Source organism: Lissotriton helveticus, chromosome 3_1 (genome assembly GCF_964261635.1).
Source record: "Lissotriton helveticus chromosome 3_1, aLisHel1.1, whole genome shotgun sequence".
Lineage (NCBI taxonomy): Eukaryota > Metazoa > Chordata > Amphibia > Caudata > Salamandridae > Lissotriton > Lissotriton helveticus.
In genome coordinates this window covers 168,828,213-168,849,206 of record NC_136061.1, presented here as the reverse complement: position 1 = coordinate 168,849,206, position 20,994 = coordinate 168,828,213, and the positions used below count along the sequence as shown (strand labels likewise).

The 20,994-nt window shown below is 50.4% G+C and overlaps 1 protein-coding gene across 7 annotated transcripts in view; it reads right to left on the bottom strand.

The window, feature by feature from the left end:
- The window catches only part of TSPOAP1 (TSPO associated protein 1), a 3,238,928-nt gene that overhangs the window by 1,563,886 nt on the left and 1,654,048 nt on the right, over positions 1 to 20,994 (bottom strand). For 6 of the 7 annotated variants that reach the window (XR_013608584.1, XR_013608585.1, XM_078679480.1 and 3 more), the window contains exons 12-14: positions 15,698 to 15,884; positions 15,487 to 15,573; positions 14,689 to 14,912 (exon numbers count right to left, since the gene is read on the bottom strand). Coding sequence is in view for 5 of the 7 variants with exons in the window: in XM_078679480.1 (XP_078535606.1) it covers positions 14,689 to 14,912; positions 15,487 to 15,573; positions 15,698 to 15,884 (498 nt within the window). In the remaining 2 variants the exon portion in view is untranslated. The remainder of the gene's footprint in view (positions 1 to 14,688; positions 14,913 to 15,486; positions 15,574 to 15,697; positions 15,885 to 20,994) is intronic. The other variant, XM_078679483.1, reaches the window with a different exon arrangement.

The window sequence follows — 20,994 nt, the reverse complement described above, 5'->3', positions numbered from 1 at the left end:
AGTGCATAGTAAAGGTCTCTTATCGTTATTATTTTATTAATTCATGAAAAAACACCTAGAAGGGCCGATAAATAAATTACCTAGAAGGGTAGGTAAATCTTAAACGAATGGAGAGATGTTCTCAATAGACGATTAATTGGAACACCATGAAATAATTAGGGCTTAGTGTGCGCAAGCCTTGCGAGGATTTTTATAATAGGCACTTTGGGCAACATACATCAATCATTTTACGGGTCGCAAACGATGGCTGGCACAGAAAAAGAAAGAACTGACGCCAGCGCGCAGAGGCGGCGTCTAAGTAGACGCTGCAATGTCATCCCGGTGACCACGACGCAGACCACTGCCACCTACAGACGTGCAGGGGTACTGCTACGAAAACATTTCTCTGGATCCAGTCTGACACTTGGGGGTAATTCTAAGGTAAGGAACTACGGACTCTTTCAGATATATTTTTTACATTTTCTTATAAGAAACAAAACCCAGTTCACCGAGGTGGCAAGGTAACTGGCAACCACAGACAAAAAATACGTAACCTCAGTAATGTTGGTACTGCTGAATATTGTATTCTTTTGACAAATTACATACCAGTTACTGACTCTTTAAAATATTTTACTTTCTCTGTCTTAGGGGACCTATTTAAGACAGTGTGTTGCACACACCGTTAAATAGCAGTGAAAACATAGTGCACAAATTGCACACACCTGCCTCAACCCCTTCATTTTTCTTTTTCAATGTCCAAGTATTAGGACTCCAAATAGTGTTTGTAGCTGCATTAGTAGTTCCAGTAGTCACAGAAATGCTTGACTTTTACAGTTATTCATTTATGTGCAAAACTGTGGATTTTTTTTCCCAGCACAAGCAAGATGAATTTGGCTTTAAAAGTTACATAAAGTCCAATAAGGTGATGTTGCTTACTTCTGGCATGACTACTATATGTGGTGCTTTGTTAACAGTCCTGAAAACCAGTAATGCAAATGTTTCTACGGCATATCATGTAAGGCTAACCACGCTCAGAAATGGATTCATATGACTGAGTAAAATTTACTCCTCTGGCAGCAAGAGCACCAGGTATTTTAGGAACCGGTAGTTTCCACCACTGCAGGGACATTGACAGGGATTTCACCTGTAGCACCTCAAAAGGACCAACTTCTGCAAGGAGACTACCAGCCAAAAAAAACAACGTTTTACAGAACGCCAGAAAGCCTATGTGCAATGTGTAATAGTCAAAGGAAAACTAACAGATACATTGAAATGCACAAGTTACTTACCTTCGGTAACGAAATATCTGTAAGAAACAGTTGTTAGTATTAGATTCCTTACCTTAGAATATCCCCAGGTGTCAGATTGGATCCGGAAACTTTTGCGTAGCAGTACCCTTGCGTGTAGGTAGGCGTAGTCTGCGGCTCCGCGTCCGCCGTCGGCGTCGTTAACGCCGGGATGACGTCGCCGGAGTACTTAAACGCCGCCCTCGCGCACTGACGTCAGTTCTTAGCCACAGCTTTTCCGCACCAGAAACGCAGAGCCATAATAAAAACCAACACTGGTGCCATGAAATAAGGGCCCTGAAAGGGGATGACCTTAACCCTAGTTATCGGATGGCAGAACGGGGAGGATGGGTGGGGCGGTAAGGAATCTAATACTAACTACTGTTTCTTACAGATATATCGTTACCGAAGGTAAGTAACTTGTGCATCTGAAAGAAACCGGTTAGTATTAGATTCCTTACCTTAGAATAGATACCCCAGCAATATCAACCCCGGTGGTGGGTCTGCGAACCAATAATCACACCAGAAAGTCCTGGAGGACGGAACGGCTAGAGAAGCCATCCCACCGGACTTGGCTGTCCAGGCAGTAGTGTCTTACAATCGTGTGCAGCGAGGCCCATGTAGCTGCCTGATAGATGTCCTGCAAGGGGACTCCCCGGCCCAGGGCAGTAGTAGCCACCGTGGCCAGAGTGGAATGGGCCCTCAGCCCAACAGGAGGCTCCTTCTTAGCCAAAGAGTCGCATGCCTTGATGCACAACACGACCCACTGAGAGATGGTCCGTTTGTGCACCGCCCACCCCTTCTTAGCGCCCACGTAACCATCAAAGAGTTGGTCATCCACCCAGAACTGGCGTGTGCGATCCAGATAGTATAACAGCGCACGTTTTGGGTCCAGACGGTGGAGCCGCTCTTCCTCTTTAGAGGGATGCGGAGGCGGAAAGAAAGTGGGCAAGGTGATGGATTGCCCAATGTGGAAGGCTGTGACTACCTTGGGCAGGAAAGAGGGTCTTGTCCGCAAAACAACCTTGTCCGGATGGACAGAAAGGAAAGGAGGTTTAGAGGAAAGAGCCTGGAGCTCACTCACTCTCCTGGCAGAGGTGATGGCAACCAGGAAAGCAGTCTTAAGTGTAAGAAGACGGAGAGGACAGTTATGAAGCGGTTCAAAAGAAGCGCACATCAGGTAAGTCAGAACCAGGTTCAAGTCCCACTGGGGCATCACGAAAGGAACAGGGGGAAACATATGAGTGATGCCCTTCAAGAATCTATTAGCAATCGGGGACTTGAACAAAGAAGGCTGATCAGGTAGCCTCAACAAGGCAGAAAGGGCAGAAAGGTAGCCCTTGATAGTGCCCAGAACAGAGCCCTGCTGGGCAAGAGAAAGAAGGAAGAGGAGAACCTCCGAAAGGGGGGCAGAGAGTGGATCCACAGCCTTTGCTGTGAACCATGCCACAAATGTGATCCACCTGCAGGCATATACCGACTTTGTGGAGGGAAGCCTGGCTGCCAGAATCACATTACAAACTTCAGGAGGCAAGTCAAATGACCTCAACTGTCGCCGCTCAATCTCCAAGCATAGAGGTGGAGACTGGACAGGTTCGGGTGGAGGACCGTCCCCTGCTGCTGCGACAGAAGGTCCTCTGAAGAGGCAGACGAATCGGGGGATCGATAGACATGCTGAGTAACTCTGGTTACCAATATCTTTGTGCCCAGTCCGGAGCCACAAGGATAACTTGAGCCCGGTCGCACCTGATCTTCTTCAGCACTCTGGGCAGAAGGGGTATAGGCGGAAAGGCGTACAACAGAACGCAGCTCCACTCACGACGAAAAGCGTCTCCGAGCGAGTGCCGCCTTGGAAATTCCAACGCTCAGAACTGATGATATTGCTCGTTCTCTTCTGTGGCGAATAGATCTAACCAAGGCTCTCCCCACTGCTGAAAGAGGCCTTGCGCCACGTCCGAGTTCAGACGCCATTCGTGATGCATCATGCACCAACGGCTGAGTTTGTCCGCCCTGGCGCTCAAGGAACCTGCCAGGTGTTGGACCACAAGGGTCACGCCCTGATGTTCCAGCCACTGCCAGAGGCGCAGAGCCTCCTGGCATAGGGGCCACGACCCCACCCCGCCCTGTTTGTTGCAGTACCACATGGCGGTTGTGTTGTCTGTGAACATCTGCACTACACTCCCCCGGACAGAGGGAAGGAATGCCTTCAGTGCAAGCCGGATCGCCCGCAGCTCCCGAAGGTTGATGGTGAGCCGGGACTCCACCGGAGACCAGAGGCCTCTGATCTCCGCCTCTCCCATGTGGCTCCCCCAGCCCTGGAGGGACACGTCCGTCACAACTACGTGCTACGGTTGGGGTAGGGAGAGGGATCTGCCGCTGACCCAATCGCGGTCCGTGAGCCACCACTGCAACTGTCTTGCAGTGCCCTCCGAGATCAAGACATGGTCGGACAAGTTGCCCTGATGCTGGGCCCACTGAAACTTCAGGTCCCACTGCATAGCACGCATCGGCCATTGGGCGTGATGCACCAGAAGGATGCAGGAGGCCATCAGCACCAGAAGTCGCAGCGTCAATCTGACTGAGACTCGGGATAACGGCTGAAAGATCGGAATCAGAGCCTGAATATCCCAAACCCGCTGTTCGGGAGGATAAACCCCAAACTGCGCAGATTCTAGAACCGCTCCGATGAAGAGGAGCTTCTGAGAGGGACACAGGTGTGACTTTGGCGCATTGATGGAGAACCCCAGCAGGTGCAGGAGGTCGGCCGTAGTCTGGAGGTGGCTGACGACTGTCTGGGGCGAGCCCGCCTTCAACAACTAGTCGTGGAGGTAGGGAAGACTGAAACCCCTTGTAGGAAGGTAGATCCCTGACTATGGTTGCCCCCAACTTTTTGCCTGGTGTTTTGCTGGTTTTCTGACTTAGTTGACCTGAGGCCCTGCTATTCAGGACCTCAGGCCCACTGCTCTCTCTGTAAAATGGATTCCATGTACCTTAGGTACATATCTAAATTGGATACTGAGCCACCTTATCAGTCCCTGTACAGTGTACCTTAGGTACCCAGGGCATAGGTGTACCCAGGGCCTACCAGGGGCTGCAGCATGTATTATGCCACCCCTGGCTGGCCATCCAAATCTGACACAACTGGCTGCACGACAGCTGGGGCAAGGTGGTGTAATCACCCTTTGCTTTAGATATAGTATACCTATATCTAACCCTAAAATGGACACACAGATCTCCTATCAGTCACTCCTATGGCAGGCCTTAACCATCCTGAAGGCAGAGTGCTTGGAATCGTGTGAGATGGTGCTCTGGCATGAGCTGAGCCTGTCTGCGGCTTTCGGGATCCATCCCTTAGCCGTTTCCATGATATCGCATACCATATACTCTTAAGTGCATTATAATCCTCGCGGTTATATGCCAACTCTGGTATCGCTTTATCAAAACATGTCGAGTAAGGTGTCATACGAATTGGAATACTAACCCCTCGCCAATTCTGGCGACGGGGTTAGCATTCCACCCTTCTAGAGGGACACGACATGCCTGTAACCTATAACCCGGTTAAAAGTCAGACAGAGCCTTAGCATCCACAAAATGGATGCTGCCACCGAGACACAAGTCTGCCCTCCTGCTGCTGGGAGTCCTCCCAGAGCAGGAGATAAGGACAAATGGTTTCCTGCCAGGGGCGGTGCCAGCACCGTCCCAGACAGGGTTTTGTGTATTGTAGGTAGGCAGGGCTTCAGAGGAAGGTGACTGCACGTGGCACCCCGGTGCTCACTGTGCATAGGCTGGCTTAAACCAGTTCCAGGGACACTCCAGACCCTGTGCTGGGGAAAAGCCCGCCAAGGAAGTGGGTGTAACCACCCCCTTCCTGGTCCCACCCCTAGGGCAGGACTTAGTCGCGTGCCAGCCCCCTTTTCCAAGATAAAGGTAGAGACTGGCCCCCTTCCAAATCAGATCATCTTTGAATCCTGAAACTACTTTCTACGAAAGGAACTCAAGACTTCTTCCTAAGATTTCTCCCTTGTGGCTAAGGAGTAGTCACCCTGCATCCGCAGGCACCATCTAAGAACACTGCGGTCTGCTGCACGTCCTTCCTCCTGAATCCGACTGCCCAGCTCGACGAGAACCGGCTTCCCTGGCACCTCTGACCTCTACCCACCTCTACAGCCCAGCTGAGAACCGTGGGTGCGACGAGACCTCAAGGGACCGGCCATCGCCAAGACTGCACGACTTCTGCACAGCAAGCCCACCGAGTAATTTCCTGGTGAGTGCTATGGGGTCCGAGAAGCCCCAACCCTGAGCAGCTCCAGCACCGAAGAGCAGCCCCCCAGCATCTCCACGATCGGCGTGGGGCCCTCCTGCTTTTTACTGCTCACCGCGTTGTTTGGCTACTAGCCCGCTGGCTTGTGGCCTTCCTGACGACGCCCGACGACAACACTGCTGCTGGTCTGGTTGCTCCAGACTGGCCCTTGCTTCCCTCCATCGGAGAAGTACCCTGGACCCTCCTGGTCCGGCTAAGACGCCATTTTAGGTCCACCGCGTGGGCCTTGCATTTGCCAAGACTTGTTGCCCAATCCTGGGTCCAGCGACGTCGACAGCAAGAACCTTCGTGGGACAGCTCGCACCTCCATCCTGGTCGCCGACAACGCCTCCTGGTCCGAGAGACTGCAGAGCCCAGCAGCGCCCACTCACCTGACTGCGGTGACTTCGCCCGGTGCCATCCTGGTGCCCACTTAATCACTGGCTAGTGATTCAAGAACTTGGTCCCCTCTGCTTTCAGGTTTCCTTCTTCCTTGATCCAGGCTTGGATCCATCGAACTTTTCTTCACTGGTCGCCTGCCAGCAACTTCTTCCTTCCAGGCTCCTGGTCCGGCACGAGGATTCCCAACGTCTTTTCAGACCTATGCAGCTGCAGCCCCTGGGCTAGGTAACTTCGGCACTTCGGTGTCCCAGCATAGCCTCACTATCCAAGGGTCAGGATCCACTGTCGTTTTCTCCCTACCAGGTCGGGTTCGCCCGTGAACACTAACTTTGTGAATTCTAGCTTCCATAGACTTTGTCCCGCATCCCGCGTGAGAGTGCACACTCTGCACCCGAGTTCCCTAGGCCTCCTGCTAGTAATCTAAAGGTTCAGTAGTCCAGTCCTAGCGATCCCAAAGCCTCTGAGAATCGTTACTTACCTGCTAGTAATTTCGCATTCCACTTTTAGAGTATATGGTTTTTCGTGCCCCTCGGGCATTTGTGTATAACGTGCTAACTTAAGTATTTTCATAAGAGTTTTGTTGTGTGTTTAGCGCCCTGTCCTCATAAAGAGTACAGGGTTGTTGTGATTCTAATAAATACATTGTTTATTTTCATAACACTTGTGTGGTGTCCTTTCACTGGGTGTTCAAGGGGTAATGTGATGGTAAAACAGCTGGCTTAACACGCCCTCTAGAGTCTTAGCCTTAGACTGCTCGTATCCATGCTACTAGGATAGCTGGTCTATAAGGTTGACTTACAACCAATCATCAATAAGGGTTGTTTGGACTGATATATAGTGATCACTAGAATAGTGAGCACTGCACATCAGGCCAACTTCTCACATTGGTGAGCAGCGGTTGGGATTTGAGCTTGCTGTTGTTTTACCACACATGCCCTAAGAATATCTTGTGAAAGATCACATAAGTACTAAAGGTACATATAACTTAGCTTAGAATACTCTGAGTTCTACTGAACCAGCTGTTGTAGCTCCTAGGGCCTAGCACACCCTAAACTACAACTCTAGCAAGGGATCAGTAGGCAAACACATAGTGTAGGTAAGTGCACCACTTACACCTCACTAGAAAAGCATGTCTACCCAGGGATAATCTACTGAGACTCCCCTGGTCAGTGTTGACCCTCCACAGGTCACTTCAAGATATGCAGCTCTCAGTTTCCAGGAGATGAGACAGATCTGTGTCTCCAGGAAATTGAAGCAGGGGTCTAACCCCACCATTCCCTTTCTGATAGGTCTCTTAGAGACATATGATGCCAGGAAGATTTCTCAGTTACATGAGAACATGCCAGCCTTGGAGGGAACCTCTGGAGATCCAGACCTCCCCAACACTGCTACTGCAGTTGAGGAGGAGGACCAAGAGGAACTCTCTGGGGATGAGGTAGACAAAGGTCTTGAGGTAGTCAGAAGGCTAACCAGGGCCAACTTAGACTTACTTGGGCTAGGATCTGGGGGACCCCCAGTACTGACCCGAAGTGGGCCTACCCTTGGAGTTAGGAGAGATAGATCTCTTTCTAGGGACTCCAATAGGTCTCTGCACTCTAATGCCTCTTCCCAGAGGAGAAGGAGCTCTCCCCAGTGGAGATGGACTTCCCCTCAGAGAAGAGAGTATGAAGCAAGGATGAGACAAGCCAAACTGAGGATTGAAAGGGAAGAACTTGCCCTGGCCAAAGAGAAGCTTGCCTTTGCTAGAGAGCAGCAGATGAGTGGGATAGTTCCCACTGGTGGCAGCAATCTCCCAAGAGATAGAGAGAAGGGTTTAGATACTAAACACCTGACTAAAATAGTGCCCCCCTTTAAGCAAGGGGATGACATCCAGAAATGGATGGCTGCTTTGGAGAGGGCCTGCACTGTGCAGTGCATTCCCCAGAGTCAGTGGGCAGCTATACTGTGGCTCTCCTTTGATGGTAAAGGTAGAGATAAGCTCCTCACTACAAGAGTGGAGGATGCTAACAATTACCAGGTCCTGAAAAATGCACTGGTTGATGGGTTTGGCTTAACCACTGAGCAGTACAGGTTGCTGTTCAGAGACACCCAGAAAACTCAGTCTCAGGACTGGTCAGACTTTGTTGATTGCGCCACTAAGGCTTTGGAAGGCTGGCTACTGGGTAGTAAGGTTACTGATTTCAAGGGATTGTATAATCTAATTATGAGAGAGCAAGTCTTAAATAATTGTCAGAACCAGTTATTACACCAGCACCTGGTAGACTCTGATCTGACCTCTCCATAAGAATTGGGTAAGAGGGCAGACAAATGGGTCAGAACCAGGATTAGGCCCAAGAACCAAGGTGGTGACCAGAAAAAGGAATCAACCAAGCCTAAAGAGAAGGGTGGGAATAAATCTTCAGATCAAACCACACCAGGGCCCCAAAAATCCTCTGAGGGGGGTGGGTCCCAGAATCCTTCTAATAACCAGAAGAAACCTTATTGTTATCCCTGTAAACAGGTGGGTCATTTAAAAACTGACAGCAGTTGCCCCAAGAATAACAATAAGGAAAACATACCCCCAAGTAACATTCCCAAACCTCCTGTTACTACTAGTAGTAATCCCCCAGGTGGTGGGAGTGCCCCCAAGAATTTGGGTGCATTTACTTTGGGAGTTCCTGGGGACTCTGGCCTAACCAGGTCCCCAAACTTAGATACTCTTGTCTGTGAGACTGGCATGGGGTTTGCCAACTTCACAACTTGTCCCAACACTTTGGGCAAGTACAGGCAGGAGCCCCTCATCAATGGTATAAAAGTTGAGGCCTATAGAGATACAGGGGCTAGCATCACTATGGTGACTGAGAGTCTAGTCCCCTCAAGGCAACTTTTACCTGGTGCCACATACCAGGTGACCAATATTGATGGAGTACAGAGAGATCATCCCATGGCAGTGGTCAATCTCAGCTGGGGAGGTGTCACTGGCCACAAGAGAGTGGCAGTGTCACCAAACTTGCCTGTAGATTGCCTACTGGGGAATGATTTAGAGCTCTCAGCCTGGGCTGAAGTAGAGCAAGAAACCCATTCTAAAATGGTAAACATCCATGGTAAGGTTAGGGGGGCAGTGATAGCCACAGCCCCAGTCCAAGATATCCTCCCTGAACAGGTCAGGAGGGTTGTGCCAGTCACAACCCAATCTCAGACAACTTCCTTCCCAGAACAGGTTGTCAAGGCTGTGATGGTCACAGCCCACACCCAAACTGAGCCCCCTCCTGAAAAGGTTGGGAGAGTTGTGATGGCCACAGCTCAAACTCAGACAGATGACAGTGTTGTGAAGCCTGAAACTATGGATCACTCCACTCAGACAGAGAGTATTGAGGAGGAAGAGAAATCTCCCTCCCACCAGACTTTAGGAAAGGATCAGCCTCCTCAGGGAGCTGATCTGACCCCTTGTGAAGAAACTGCCACAGAGGTAGTCAGGCCTAGCCTGGCAGAACCCCTGATGTCAGTGGACCCTTCCAAGGTGGGACCCAGTCTGGAGCAGGTAACCTGCCCCTCTCTACCCTGCCTCAGTCAGCCCAGGGCTGTAGAGGTCAGGGAGGCCAGTGTTGGACCCCAAAGGGCCCCCTGTCCAAAAGAATTCCCCAATCAGCAGATTAAGGGCACTGAAGCTAGTAGACCTAGCCAAGTGAAAATAAGACACACTCCTGAGGGATCCCCCTTAAAATTAGTTAGGGACCTCCCACAGAGGGACACTGTTGGGCACAGCCAAACTTGGGACCTGAGGGCCCCAGACCTGACCTGTCCCTCCAGTAAGCCAAACAGAGGGACCCAACCTCCAGCTGTAGGTAGCCAGAGGTTGACCCTGAGAGCCCAAAACAACTCAGTCTTGGAAAGAAAGGCCTCTATGGTGGATGATAATTGGAGGAAGCTGAGCCCAAAGTTAGTGGAGCCTCACTTCAGTACTCCATTTCAGCACCAGCCTTTTTCTTTGACAAAATACACCACAGGTAGAGATTCCCTATGGTGGAGACCCTCAGACACCCTTAGGGTGAGGGATTGCTTAGTGGACCATGACATAGGGGGTAACCATGCCAGTGCTGGTACTTCCTTAAATGGCCACTTAGGCAATATAGGCTTACCTGGACAAGGATAGCCTTATCTCCTTTCGTTTGGGGGGGGGTTATGTAGGAAGGTAGATCCCTGACTATGGTTGCCCCCAACTTTTTGCCTGGTGTTTTGCTGGTTTTCTGACTTAGTTGACCTGAGGCCCTGCTATTCAGGACCTCAGGCCCACTGCTCTCTCTGTAAAATGGATTCCATGTACCTTAGGTACATATCTAAATTGGATACTGAGCCACCTTATCAGTCCCTGTACAGTGTACCTTAGGTACCCAGGGCATAGGTGTACCCAGGGCCTACCAGGGGCTGCAGCATGTATTATGCTACCCCTGGCTGGCCATCCAAATCTGACACAACTGGCTGCACGACAGCTGGGGCAAGGTGGTGTAATCACCCTTTGCTTTAGATATAGTATACCTATATCTAACCCTAAAATGGACACACAGATCTCCTATCAGTCACTCCTATGGCAGGCCTTAACCATCCTGAAGGCAGAGTGCTTGGAATCGTGTGAGATGGTGCTCTGGCATGAGCTGAGCCTGTCTGCGGCTTTCGGGATCCATCCCTTAGCCGTTTCCATGATATCGCATACCATATACTCTTAAGTGCATTATAATCCTCGCGGTTATATGCCAACTCTGGTATCGCTTTATCAAAACATGTCGAGTAAGGTGTCATACGAATTGGAATACTAACCCCTCGCCAATTCTGGCGACGGGGTTAGCATTCCACCCTTCTAGAGGGACACGACATGCCTGTAACCTATAACCCGGTTAAAAGTCAGACAGAGCCTTAGCATCCACAAAATGGAGGCTGCCACCGAGACACAAGTCTGCCCTCCTGCTGCTGGGAGTCCTCCCAGAGCAGGAGATAAGGACAAAGGGTTTCCTGCCAGGGGCGGTGCCAGCACCGTCCCAGACAGGGTTTTGTGTATTGTAGGTAGGCAGGGCTTCAGAGGAAGGTGACTGCACGTGGCACCCCGGTGCTCACTGTGCATAGGCTGGCTTAAACCAGTTCCAGGGACACTCCAGACCCTGTGCTGGGGAAAAGCCCGCCAAGGAAGTGGGTGTAACCACCCCCCTCCTGGTCCCACCCCTAGGGCAGGACTTAGTCGCGTGCCAGCCCCCTTTTCCAAGATAAAGGTAGAGACTGGCCCCCTTCCAAATCAGATCATCTTTGAATCCTGAAACTACTTTCTACGAAAGGAACTCAAGACTTCTTCCTAAGATTTCTCCCTTGTGGCTAAGGAGTAGTCACCCTGCATCCGCAGGCACCATCTAAGAACACTGCGGTCTGCTGCACGTCCTTCCTCCGGAATCCGACTGCCCAGCTCGACGAGAACCGGCTTCCCTGGCACCTCTGACCTCTACCCACCTCTACAGCCCAGCTGAGAACCGTGGGTGCGACGAGACCTCAAGGGACCGGCCATCGCCAAGACTGCACGACTTCTGCACAGCAAGCCCACCGAGTAATTTCCTGGTGAGTGCTTTGGTGTCCGAGAAGCCCCAACCCTGAGCAGCTCCAGCACCGAAGAGCAGCCCCCCAGCATCTCCACGATCGGCGTGGGGCCCTCCTGCTTTTTACTGCTCACCGCGTTGTTTGGCTACTAGCCCGCTGGCTTGTGGCCTTCCTGACGACGCCCGACGACAACACTGCTGCTGGTCTGGTTGCTCCAGACTGGCCCTTGCTTCCCTCCATCGGAGAAGTACCCTGGACCCTCCTGGTCCGGCTAAGACGCCATTTTAGGTCCACCGCGTGGGCCTTGCATTTGCCAAGACTTGTTGCCCAATCCTGGGTCCAGCGACGTCGACAGCAAGAACCTTCGTGGGACAGCTCGCACCTCCATCCTGGTCGCCGACAACGCCTCCTGGTCCGAGAGACTGCAGAGCCCAGCAGCGCCCACTCACCTGACTGCGGTGACTTCGCCCGGTGCCATCCTGGTGCCCACTTAATCACTGGCTAGTGATTCAAGAACTTGGTCCCCTCTGCTTTCAGGTTTCCTTCTTCCTTGATCCAGGCTTGGATCCATCGAACTTTTCTTCACTGGTCGCCTGCCAGCAACTTCTTCCTTCCAGGCTCCTGGTCCGGCACGAGGATTCCCGACGTCTTTTCAGACCTATGCAGCTGCAGCCCCTGGGCTAGGTAACTTCGGCACTTCGGTGTCCCAGCATAGCCTCACTATCCAAGGGTCAGGATCCACTGTCGTTTTCTCCCTACCAGGTCGGGTTCGCCCGTGAACACTAACTTTGTGAATTCTAGCTTCCATAGACTTTGTCCCGCATCCCGCGTGAGAGTGCACACTCTGCACCCGAGTTCCCTAGGCCTCCTGCTAGTAATCTAAAGGTTCAGTAGTCCAGTCCTAGCGATCCCAAAGCCTCTGAGAATCGTTACTTACCTGCTAGTAATTCGCGTTCCACTTTTAGAGTATATGGTTTTTCGTGCCCCTCGGGCATTTGTGTATAACGTGCTAACTTAAGTATTTTCATAAGAGTTTTGTTGTGTGCCTAGCGCCCTGTCCTCATAAAGAGTACAGGGTTGTTGTGATTCTAATAAATACATTGTTTATTTTCATAACACTTGTGTGGTGTCCTTTCACTGGGTGTTCAAGGGGTAATGTGATGGTAAAACAGCTGGCTTAACACGCCCTCTAGAGTCTTAGCCTTAGACTGCTCGTATCCATGCTACTAGGATAGCTGGTCTATAAGGTTGACTTACAACCAATCATCAATAAGGGTTGTTTGGACTGATATATAGTGATCACTAGAATAGTGAGCACTGCACATCAGGCCAACTTCTCACACCCCTAACCTGCGCAGATGAGCTGCGACCACCGCCATCACTTTCGTGAACACCCGTGGGACGCTGGTAAGGCCGAAGGGGAGCACTGTAAACTGAAAGTGCTCGTGGCCTACCGTGAACCGCAGGTAATGCCGTTGGGCCGGCAGGACGGGGATGTGAAAATAAGCGTCCTGCAAGTCCAACGCTACCATCCAGTCTCCCGGTTCCAGGGCAGCTAAGACCTGAGCCAGTGTCAGGATCTTGAACTTTTCCTTCCGGAGGAAGCCGTTGACGTCCGCAGGTCCAAGATAGGGCGCAGGCCGCCTCTGCCCATCTTGGATACCAGAAAGTAGTGGGAGTAACAACCACACCCTACTTCTGGCCCAGGAACACGCTCTATGGCCCACTTGGCCAGGAGGGCGGTAACTTCCTCTTGTAGAAGTTTTAAGTGATCCCCCGACACACAGTGGTACTGCGCTGGCATGGCTGGAGGGGAGGCCTCGAAGTGGAGGGAGTAGCTCCTTTGGACGATTTGCAGCACCCACCTGTCCGATGTGACAGTGTGCCAGTGACATAGGTCTGAAAGCTCGGACTAGGAGGGACGCTGGACCCGAATCCAGGGTAGGACCGGGGACGGTGTCATCCTGGGACAGCGCCGGGGGCGACACCCGGTGGGCCGGCGCCGGCGAGGTCGTGAGGTCGACCGGCGACGACCCGGATCTGGCGGGGCCCTGCGACGCCAGGACCGAATTTGCAGACGGCGTCGGGGCCGAAGCACCCGCTGGCGCCGGGGCCGAAGCACCCGGCACGCGCGGGGACCCAGGCGGGGCCGCTTGGCCCAAAGGCGCCGCGGAACCCGACGGAGGAGCGAGCGACCTCATGGCCATGAGGAAGGACTCGATCACCTCCGGCGTCGCATTCTGCCCAGGGACCGGCGGGTATGGAGCAGGATGCGACGCCAGCGGCGTCGCCCGAACCCCCGGCTACGTCGCACAAGCGTCGGGGGGAGTCAGAAGAGCGATGTCGCCTCTTCGACTTCTTGTGCCTCTTACCTGAGGATTTCGAGCCCGAAGACTGATGACGACTAATGGGACTGTGGTGACTTCGGCCCCGCGACCTGTCCATCGACCTCCTTCCGGACTGGGACCTTGAGCGGCACGGGGCTGACTGCCGGAGCTCGAGTCGCTTGCGGGACTGCTCCCGTCTAGCTTTGGACGTCAGGGCTCGGCAGTCGGAGCAGGATTTGTCATCGTGGTCCGGGCCAAGACAGTGAAGGCACCGGCGATGGGGGTGGGTTACCGACATCAGTCGTCAACAATCGGCGCAGGGTTTGAACCCGGGCATCCCTACCGGCACCGTCGGAGTCGAGAGACTTCGAAAGACGATCAAAAGGGATTGAAAAAGTTAGTTAAAAATTGACTAGGGTACAACTTTTAACGGATCGGCGCTTGCTGGCGCAGAAAAAAGAAAAACTGACATCAGCGCGCGAGAGCGGCGTCTAAGTACTCCGGCGACGTCATCCCGCCGCTAACTACGCCGACGCCAGCCGCAGACGCCGCCTACCGACGCGCAAGGGTACTGCTACGCAAAAGTTTCCGGATCCAGTCTGACGCCTGGGGATATTCTAAGGTAAGGAATCTAATACTAACCTGTTTCTTTCAGATTGGAGGACCAGTATCTGTGCTCAGCCACATATGAACATGAGTTCCTTTTAAAATGTTTTCTTGCTCCAGTACGTCCAGGGTGCTAATGACATCTCACATACATAGGTAGGAGTAAATCAAGTAAAAATATGAAAATATTATATAAACAAGGTATAATATGGCAAGCAGATGAAATACTCACCTCTGTTGAAGGGCAAGATTTAGAACTGTTATGGGATTCAGATTTTGGTGAATTTGGAAAGGTTTCCAATTTCTTCTTTTCCTTCTCATTAATGAGAGAAGAGTTTTCAATTGTAAATTTGGTAATATTGCATACTGCATGCCGTGGCTGATGCAAGCCTTCCATTTCCACACCTCCATCCTTGATATTGTCATCCTCACTAGGCAAAGTGTGTGTGGACACATCTGAAATTGAAATCAATTTTAATATTAGAAAACTGCATTGAGCAGAGAAGAATCCCACTGCACAAAGAGAGCAACATTAAGTTACTGAAGGTGAACTGATCCCTAATCAAACCATAAGTGCGAATCTGACCAGCATAGTGAAAAAGTGCAAAGTAAAAACTAACAAGCTGTGAAGGAGTGTTGAGGAAAGTAGAAAGGTAGGTGGGAAATCTTGAGTGGAATTGTGTGCCTTCTCCATGCAGGGCCATTATTTAACTTGGTTTTATGCAACAGTATGCCAGTGTGACAATTTTTTTTTAATATTTGAAAGTTCCCTTGGAAGGCACACACTTTCACAACTTTCAGAGAACTGTCTGGTGGACTTCTACACTGCTAAGCCAGGAATTCAGTCACAGGATGGATTTGAGGGATTCTGTGATATAGTCAGATCTTTGAGAGTCGTTCCAAAATGTTAAGGCTCGTTCAGCTGAATTCCTTGGCTCTTGCACTGTAGACCCAACTAACATACATATCCCCATATCCAACCGTACCAAACTCCAGGTTTCTACTGAAAATATTTTAGCAGTAACATTACCAGATAATGAAAGGTATACAAAACTGGAGTGGCTCTCATCAAGAATCAGGTGTTCCCAACTCAACACATCCCAGGAGGAAGAGGGATCTAAAGAGACAGAGCAAGTTAAACTGGATCAGATATGAACCGGCACTCTGTGGGCCGGCTTCCTAAACACTGAATAAACATTTTGAAAATCTCATTTTATCATGGGGTCAGATAAACAATATACCTTTCTCGTTATGATTTGCCTTGGGGGAGGAGCAACACGGAGTGGTTGGCAGGTCAGACGTCACCACATTTGAAGGTAAGAGGTCGATTTTTCCAGTATGTAGACGGAAGCGCTCAAGTTCCTGAGACAAGAGGCTAAACTGCTTTGTCTGGCTGCGGCACTTCTCTTCCAAGTCCTTTACCCGAGCCTAAAAAGAATAGAGGCAAATGTAACAGTCCATAATTTAAAAGATGAGCATAATAAGCAGATGTTTTTATTGTCATAGATTAAGACTTTTTCTCAGATCGATGATGCCAACTTCTTCCCGCAATGATTATGTTGGAATAAAAGGTACTGTAATGGTCAAAATAGAAAACCTCCATGAACATTGAGTGAAGCTCGTCTACAATATGCATACTACCTTCTGCCCACCTCAAACAAAACAACTATACTGCCATATACACCATTTAACTCAAATACTAACTTCTGCAACTGATAAGCACCTTTTATACAATTTCTTTAATATAGAAGTTTTTTTCTTTAAAAAACAAATTCTTACGGAAAGATTTTTCAAAGACTAATATTTTTCATACCTTTATGACATTAAAATAAGGTGACACTTTCTTTAGCAGGGACACATGAAAGACTGGCTGTATTTTGATTTGTGGAGGAAGTTTTAATTTGTAAGTCACTGAGTTAATTGCCTGCTCTACTGGATAAGGACCTACAAAACGAGGCTGAAATGTTCTATTCCCTCTACACCTCAGATTCTTGGTACTCAACCAAACCTTATCTCCCACCTGTAAGGTTGGCCCAAGTCTCCTTCTCTTGTCTGCATTTAGTTTATATCGTTCTTTAGCCAGTGTTTAATTTCTAATGGCGGATTCTTGAACTTCTGTTAGATGGTGAACTAAATCTAGAACCACAGGCACTGTTACCTCTTGAAAGACTACTGAAGAGTTCGATTGCCTCCTATAATTTAAACAGAATGGGGAAAACCTAGTGGAAGCATTCTTTGAGTCGTTGCAAACTCAGCTGCCCAAAGAAGATCTAGCCAATCACCTTCCTGGTCTAGCAGAAACAGTCTCAGATATTTCTCCAAATCTTGATTTGTTCTTTCTGTCTGACCATCGGTTTGTGCATGGAAAATAGTGGAGTATCTGTTTTCGATACCTAATCTTTTAATAAAGACCTTCCAATAATGAGACACAAATTGGGACCCCCTATCAGTGATTAGAATCTTAGGGAGTCCATGAACCTTAATCAATTGTTGATTGAATTGCATGGCCAGTTGTTTTGCAGTTGGGTTCCCTTTTAAAGTGACAAAATGAGCCATTTTGGAAATCTACCATAACCAGGATTGCACTGTAACCTTGACTGGAGGGTAACTCTACCATTAAATCCATAGTGATTGTGTGCCAAGGGTGAGGCGGTGTAGGCAAAGATTTTAATAGTCCCTGAGGGGCTTTCCGGTCCGACTTTCCTCGTGCACAGACCTCGCATCCTCCCACATACTGTTGAACGTCCTTCGCTAGGGTAGGCCACCAGAACTGTCTCTTCACTAATTCTTCGGTTCGATGATTTCCTTGGTGACCAGCTAAGGGACTGTCATGAGTGTCGAACAGAGCTTGCTGTTGGATTGCCTCGCACCGGGCATCCGTCTGGGTTGTGTTCCACTCTGCCACTGTATCCACACGGATTGAGTCGCACTGTTCTGATGGGCCATCGCCCTCGTCCGCTCCGAGTTGGTGTTCGGATGGCATCCACTCGCTCTGTCTTCACATTGGTGCTTGTGTCCACCTGTTTATTAAGTGCGGCCACCATTGCTGTTGTGCGAACATCAGAAAGTTCGTGTGATCGCGCGAGAAGCAGGGTCTCATCTAGCGTGATGCGCGGTTGTCTGAGTATGAGTGTCCTCAACGTCTTATTGTGACAGCCTTGGATCAGTTGTGCTGTGACTTCCTTAGCCTGATCATCTTCCAGGCACGTGCTTGCTAGTTCCCTGAGCCTGGCGTGAAAAGCGTCCGTGGTCTCCCCTTCTCTCTGTCTGGATTGCCTGAACTTGAACCGTTCGTAGTGGGGGTTGAGCTGCGGGTCGAAGTGAGCATTCAGGGCTCTGACTGCCGCGTCGTAGTCATTTGTTGCGCCGGTATTTGGGAGATGCGCAAACAGTTTGTAGATTTCGTCCCCTCCAAAATGCAAGAGTAGCGACCTCTTCACTGCTCCATCTGTTTCTCGGGTCGCAATGAAGTAGTTGTTCAGACGCCCTACCCAATGCGCCCACCATGAGGCTGCGGTCGACGGTTCAATGAGCTCACTGACGGGCGGCAGCGCGTGAATTTGTGAGTGCGCTGGTGGAGGTGGCGGTTGGGCAGCCAGTGCTGCTGCAGGTGGCTGTGCTGCATTTGGGCTTGGATGGTTGGACATAGTGTGGCCTTGTATAGGGGCACTCCCTTGCAATACTCCTGTTTCCTATCGCCACTACTTGTCGTGTGGTGCTTCTGGCCGTTTCGCCCTTGCCACAGCTTTAACGTGGGCTCCCTGGGCTGTTTATTGCATTTGCCGCTGCTTATTTGACTGCCCGTGCTGCTTGTCTATGGCCTTGCCTTTGCTACTGCTTGTTTGGCTCCTTGGGCTGACTATTGCCTTTGCCACTGCTTGTTTGGCTCCCTGGGCTATTTGCCTCTGCTACCTCTTGTTTGGCTTCCTGGGCCGTTGACTGACTTTTGCTCCTGCTTGTTGGTGCCGGTCAGCGTGTGGAGGAGACTCTCTCCCTCTCCCGTCGCGCTCTGGTTTCGAGCAGCGGTGAACAGCTTGAGTGCCCGGCTCTTCTCACGCTTGCCACAGGATGCTGGTGACGCACCAACTTTGGACTGCGCATGCGCGACCTCCTCGGCGGGTCGTGGGGCTCTTCAGGTTGAAGACCGGCCTTCCTGCACGAAGCATGCGCTCTTCACCCACTGCTTCCGGACTGCTTGTGCCGCCTTCAGATGCTGTGCCCTGCTTACCGGCCTCGCCGCCGAAGATGTCCGCCTTCCACCTTTGCTTCGCAGCCGCCAAACAGGTGAGGCGTGCCTCGCTCCTCTGCGGCGTCTTCGCTCGGGGTCTACCAACGGGGAGGTTGCTGTTGGTGGCATGGGTTGTTGAATCCCACACCTCGTCGCCAGTGTTGAGCTGCTAGGGGGGTTTTATCAGCACTCCTACTCACGCACTCATGTCAGTTAACAAAGGGAGGTCCACACAGTGGTATGATGGTCTGGACCGGAAGTCTCGAGCGACCCCGGTCTGTTTATTTATGCTCTCTGGACACGCCTGGCCAGAGAGTGATACAAAGTGTGGGTGTGCTTCCTGCCATCTGCCCTCGGGCAGAAACACTAGAGCGCTACAGCAACTTCATCAGGACACGGAGACTCAACTCCACCTCGAAAATGCACCAGAACTGTAGGGGTTGATAGCAAAAGAAGAGCAAAAAGAATGGACTAGGCGGTCCCTAAGATTACTAGCCCTTCTAAAGGCAAATCTTGGCTGGGGCATTTTGGTGGGCCCCACATCCAATAGAAAATTTTGTCTGATGATTTGTCTGATTTTTGTAGATGAAGGATCAGAGGTAGTAACCACCAGTAGACACTTGCTAGTGGTTCTTGTATTCCTCTCTAATAGGGCATCACAGGTTGTATTCATTGCTCTCTTCTGTGCCCTCTTGATAATCTTGGGGGGATAGGCTCTCTCTGTTAGATGCTTGACCAGTACATCTTACTGGGTAACAAATTCTCCAGTCTCAGTACAATTTATTCTATATCCAAAGAATTGGCCCACCGGTAAATTGTGCTTAAGAAGAGCCCCACTCTGGTTCCTCAAAACTATAGGCACACACTTTCGACCAGCAGTTTACAATGACTAGTTTTGTATTATGCGCAAATCATCTTAAAACCATATGTAACTGAATTACAGTATTAATACTATAATCTCAGTATTCATAACTAAACCAAGAGCCAAACCAAGGAAAGCCCAAAGAATGCCTCATAACGCATGCCTATTCTTATTAGTTCAAAATCCCTATATATTTTTCAAAAGTATATTTGGCTGGACAACCCAACTGATTTACAGCATGCCAACTCATGTTAGTTTCCCAGCATAGCTAAATTCTATGTTGGGCCTACAGTGGAATATATTCTTTCAGCATGCCCTCCTCAGCATGAGGTAGGTGTGCCTAACTCTTCCCTTGTCTGGCTTCTCTTTAAACCTTACTTTCCAATGATTTCCTACAGAGAGGGAAGGGATGCTTCTGTTCAGCACTTTTGTTGCTACTTCTGTAAGAAAACAACACTCTCTGGCCAAAGTGTGCAGAAGGCAGCGATATAGCAATGTTGCTTCCTTCTAAGCTAATCTTGTACAAGGCGAGATGGTCTTGTGGCTGAAAGCACAACACACAGCTCAGAGATAGAAAATTAACTCAATCTTTTTTTGTGACATAGGTCAAAATGGAGTTTACAAAAAACATGGCAATCTAGTTAGCACTACCATTTAAACAATGACTCCCAGGACTAAAGCACAAATGAACAAGTTACTTACCTTCGGTAACGATATATCTGTAAGAAACAGTAGTTAGTATTAGATTCCTTACCTTAGAATATCCCCAGGCGTCAGTCTGGATCCGGAAACTTTTGCGTAGCAGTACCCCTGCGCGTCGGTAGGCGTCGTCTGCAGGCGTCCCCTGCGGCTCCGCGTCCGTCGTCGGTGTCGTGCGCCGTGATGACGTCGCTGGAGTATATAGACGCCGCCTCCGCGCGCTGACGTCAGTTCTTTGCACACAGCTTTTCCGCGCCAGAACACGCAGAGCCATGTAAGAATCAACACTGGTGCCATGCGAAACTAGGGCCCTGAAGGGGATGACCTTAACCCTATGTATCAGTTCGCAGAACGGGGAGGATGGGCGGGGCGGTAAGGAATCTAATACTAACTACTGTTTCTTACAGATATATCGTTACCGAAGGTAAGTAACTTGTTCATCTAAAAGAAACAGGTTAGTATTAGATTCCTTACCTTAGAATAGATACCCCAGCAATACCAACCCCGGAGGTGGGTCTGCGAACCAATACAGCCTACACCAGAAAGTCCTGGAGGACAGAACGGCCAAAGAAGCCATCCCTCCGGACTTGACTGTCCAGGCAGTAGTGCCTTGCAAACGTGTGCAGCGAGGCCCACGTAGCTGCCTGACAAATGTCCTGCAAGGGGACTCCCCGGCCCAGGGCAGTGGAAGCCGCCGTGGCCCGAGTAGAATGGGCTCTCAGCCCAACAGGAGGCTCCTTCCGAGCTAA